The sequence below is a fragment of the Nicotiana attenuata genome, chromosome 11 (genome assembly GCF_001879085.1).
Source record: "Nicotiana attenuata strain UT chromosome 11, NIATTr2, whole genome shotgun sequence".
Lineage (NCBI taxonomy): Eukaryota > Viridiplantae > Streptophyta > Magnoliopsida > Solanales > Solanaceae > Nicotiana > Nicotiana attenuata.
This window is the reverse complement of record NC_031999.1, coordinates 60,663,147-60,665,771: the sequence shown is the minus strand read 5'-3', so window position 1 is coordinate 60,665,771 and position 2,625 is coordinate 60,663,147. Positions and strand designations below refer to the sequence as shown.

General features: G+C 42.7%; 1 protein-coding gene across 1 annotated transcript; it reads right to left on the bottom strand.

Moving 5' to 3' along the window:
* LOC109234938 (RNA-directed DNA polymerase homolog) lies at positions 237-587 on the bottom strand. The gene has a single exon (XM_019400978.1). It carries the CDS (start codon positions 585-587, stop codon positions 237-239), a length of 351 nt encoding a protein of 116 aa, XP_019256523.1.

Here is a 2,625-nt window from a genome sequence, read left to right as displayed (position 1 = left end):
GGAGCAACAATTGATGAAAAATTCTTCACAAACCTTCGGTAGTAACCAGCTAAGCCCAAGAAACTACGTACCTCTATAGGAGTTATAGGCCTTGGTCAATTATTTATCGCTTTGATCTTTTGATTATCGACCTTTATGCCCTCATCCGATACAACATTCCTAAGAAAAGTCACTGAGTTCAACCAGAACTCGCACTTAGAGAACTTTTCATACATTTTACGATCCCGGAGCATGCGTTAAACCGTTTGCAAATGCTCTGCGTGCTCGGCTTTTGATCGAAAATACACCAAAATATCATCTATGAACACGATCAAAAAGTTATCCAATAATGGTTTGAACACGCGATTCATCAGATCCGTAAGAGTCATTGGTGTATTAGTTAGGCCATAAGATACAACAAGGAACTCGTAATGGTGTGTTTTCGGAACATCTTTTTCCTTGACTCTTAACTGATGATATTCAGATCTGAGGTCAATTTTTGAGAAATACTTGGCACCATGCAATTGTTCAAACAAGTCGTCAATCCTTGGAAGTAGATACTTGTTCTTAATGGTTACCTTGTTTAGCTGTCGATAATCAATACACATCCTCAACGAACCATCCTTCTTACAAAAAAACAATATCTGGGCATCTCAGGGGAAGTGCTAGGTTAGATAAGCCTTTACCCACAAGACCATTTAGCTAAACTATCAGTTCGTTCCACTTAGCAGGAGCCATCCTATACGTAGGAATAGATATCAATTGTGTATCGAAAATCATATCGATAGCAAACTTGATTTCCCTCTCGGGAGGAATACCAGGGAGCTTATCAGGAAATATGTCGGGAAATTCATTAACAACCGAGACTGACCGAAGGATTGGAGGCTTTGCCTCCGCATCCTGCACTCGCACTGGATGACAAATACATCCTTTCGAGATCATCTTTGGAGCCTTAAGGCAAGAAATATACTTTCCCTTAGGTGTTGCAACGTCACCCTTACATTCAACAAGGACTTTCCCGGAAATTTAAAGCAAACAACATTCTCCAAACAATCCACATTAGCATAACAAGAAGCTAACTATTACATTCCCATAATAACATCAAATTCCACCATCTCTAATTCATTCAAATCGGCTAAAGTATGGTGATCATAAATCATCACATCACAACCTCGATACACCCGCCTAACTATCACTGACTCACATTTGGGCGTAGATCTTCAAATGGCTGACGTAATAATTCAAGTTCTTTATCACATTTACCAGCAAAAAATGGGGTAATATACGATAAGGTAGAACCTAGATCTATCAAGGCATACACATTAATAGAGAATACGGATAGTATACATGTAACCACATCCGGTGATGACTCTAGATTTTGTCGTCCTGACAATGCGTAGATGCGGTTCTGCTGTCCACCCGACTTAGATGCTCCACTTCTACCTCTACCTTTCTCAACTGATGGTTGCATGCCTTGCTGTAATGATCCGGGCTGTCTTTTTGAGTATTTTAACCCCGTTTCCCCTGTTTGATGCTTTGCATATGTGTAGTTGTAGTTATGTGACTTGTCGGGGAGAGGAGGTGCCCAGACTCCTGCCACCCATACACTAGAGCAGCTAGCTCAAGTTCATTAGACGCCAGGGGTGTTACCGGTTCAGCCGGTTGCTGCTACTAGGGCCAAGGTTGGTCTACCTATGAATGATGTAGAGCAGAAAAGATCGGAGCGGTTTGGGAGGCTTAAGCCTCCAGAGTTCAGCAGAGCAGAGTCAAAGGATGCTCAGGATTTTCTATATTGGTGTCAGCGAATTCTTTGCAAAACGAGTATTTTGGACACCAGTGGAGTTGCATTTACTACATTTCAGCTAACAAAGGTAGCCTACAAATGGTGGCATGCGTATGAGTTGAGCAGGCCAACCAACATAGCACCACATACGTGGCATGAGTTCTCAGTTCACTTCTTAGATAAGTTTGTTCCCCAGACTCGTAGAGAGGAGTTGCGTAGAGATTTTCAGCAGTTATGCCATGGAGATATGACTGTGACTCCGTATGAGATGAGATTCACTGATCTTGCTCGTCATGCAGTATGGTTGGTTTCTGCTGAGAGAGAGAGAGAGAGAGAGAGAGAGGTCAAGATGTTTATTGATGGCCTCAACTATTGTCTACGCTATAGTTTGGCTCAAAAGGCTGAGACAGATGCTAGGTTGACCAGGTGGTTGAGATTGCTAGGCGCTTGGAGTAGGTTTGTAGGCTTGAGCGCGAGGAGCCGGATGGCAAGAGGCCCCGGGGATCAGGTGGTTTTAGTGGTACCTCATCTGGAGGTCAGTCCTCTTATTGTCTACCTTATTTTGTTGATTCTCAAATTATTCATGGGTAAGGTTGGGTAGAAGGCATCAAATAAGCTTGCTTGACTAGGATATCTCGGTTGAGCAACGGTCGCGCTCCCCAAGGTTAGGGCGTGATAGTTTGACTTTTGTGTAGACAACTCTGAATTAGAGTTTTGATGGTTCCAGTAGCTTCGTATGGTAATTTTGGCTTTATACATATTTGGATGTGGATTTGGAGGTCCGTTGGTTGGTTTGGTATTTTTTGGCGAGAGTTGGAAAGTTGAAGGTTTGGAAGGTTGATAGGTTTGATCGAGAGTTGACT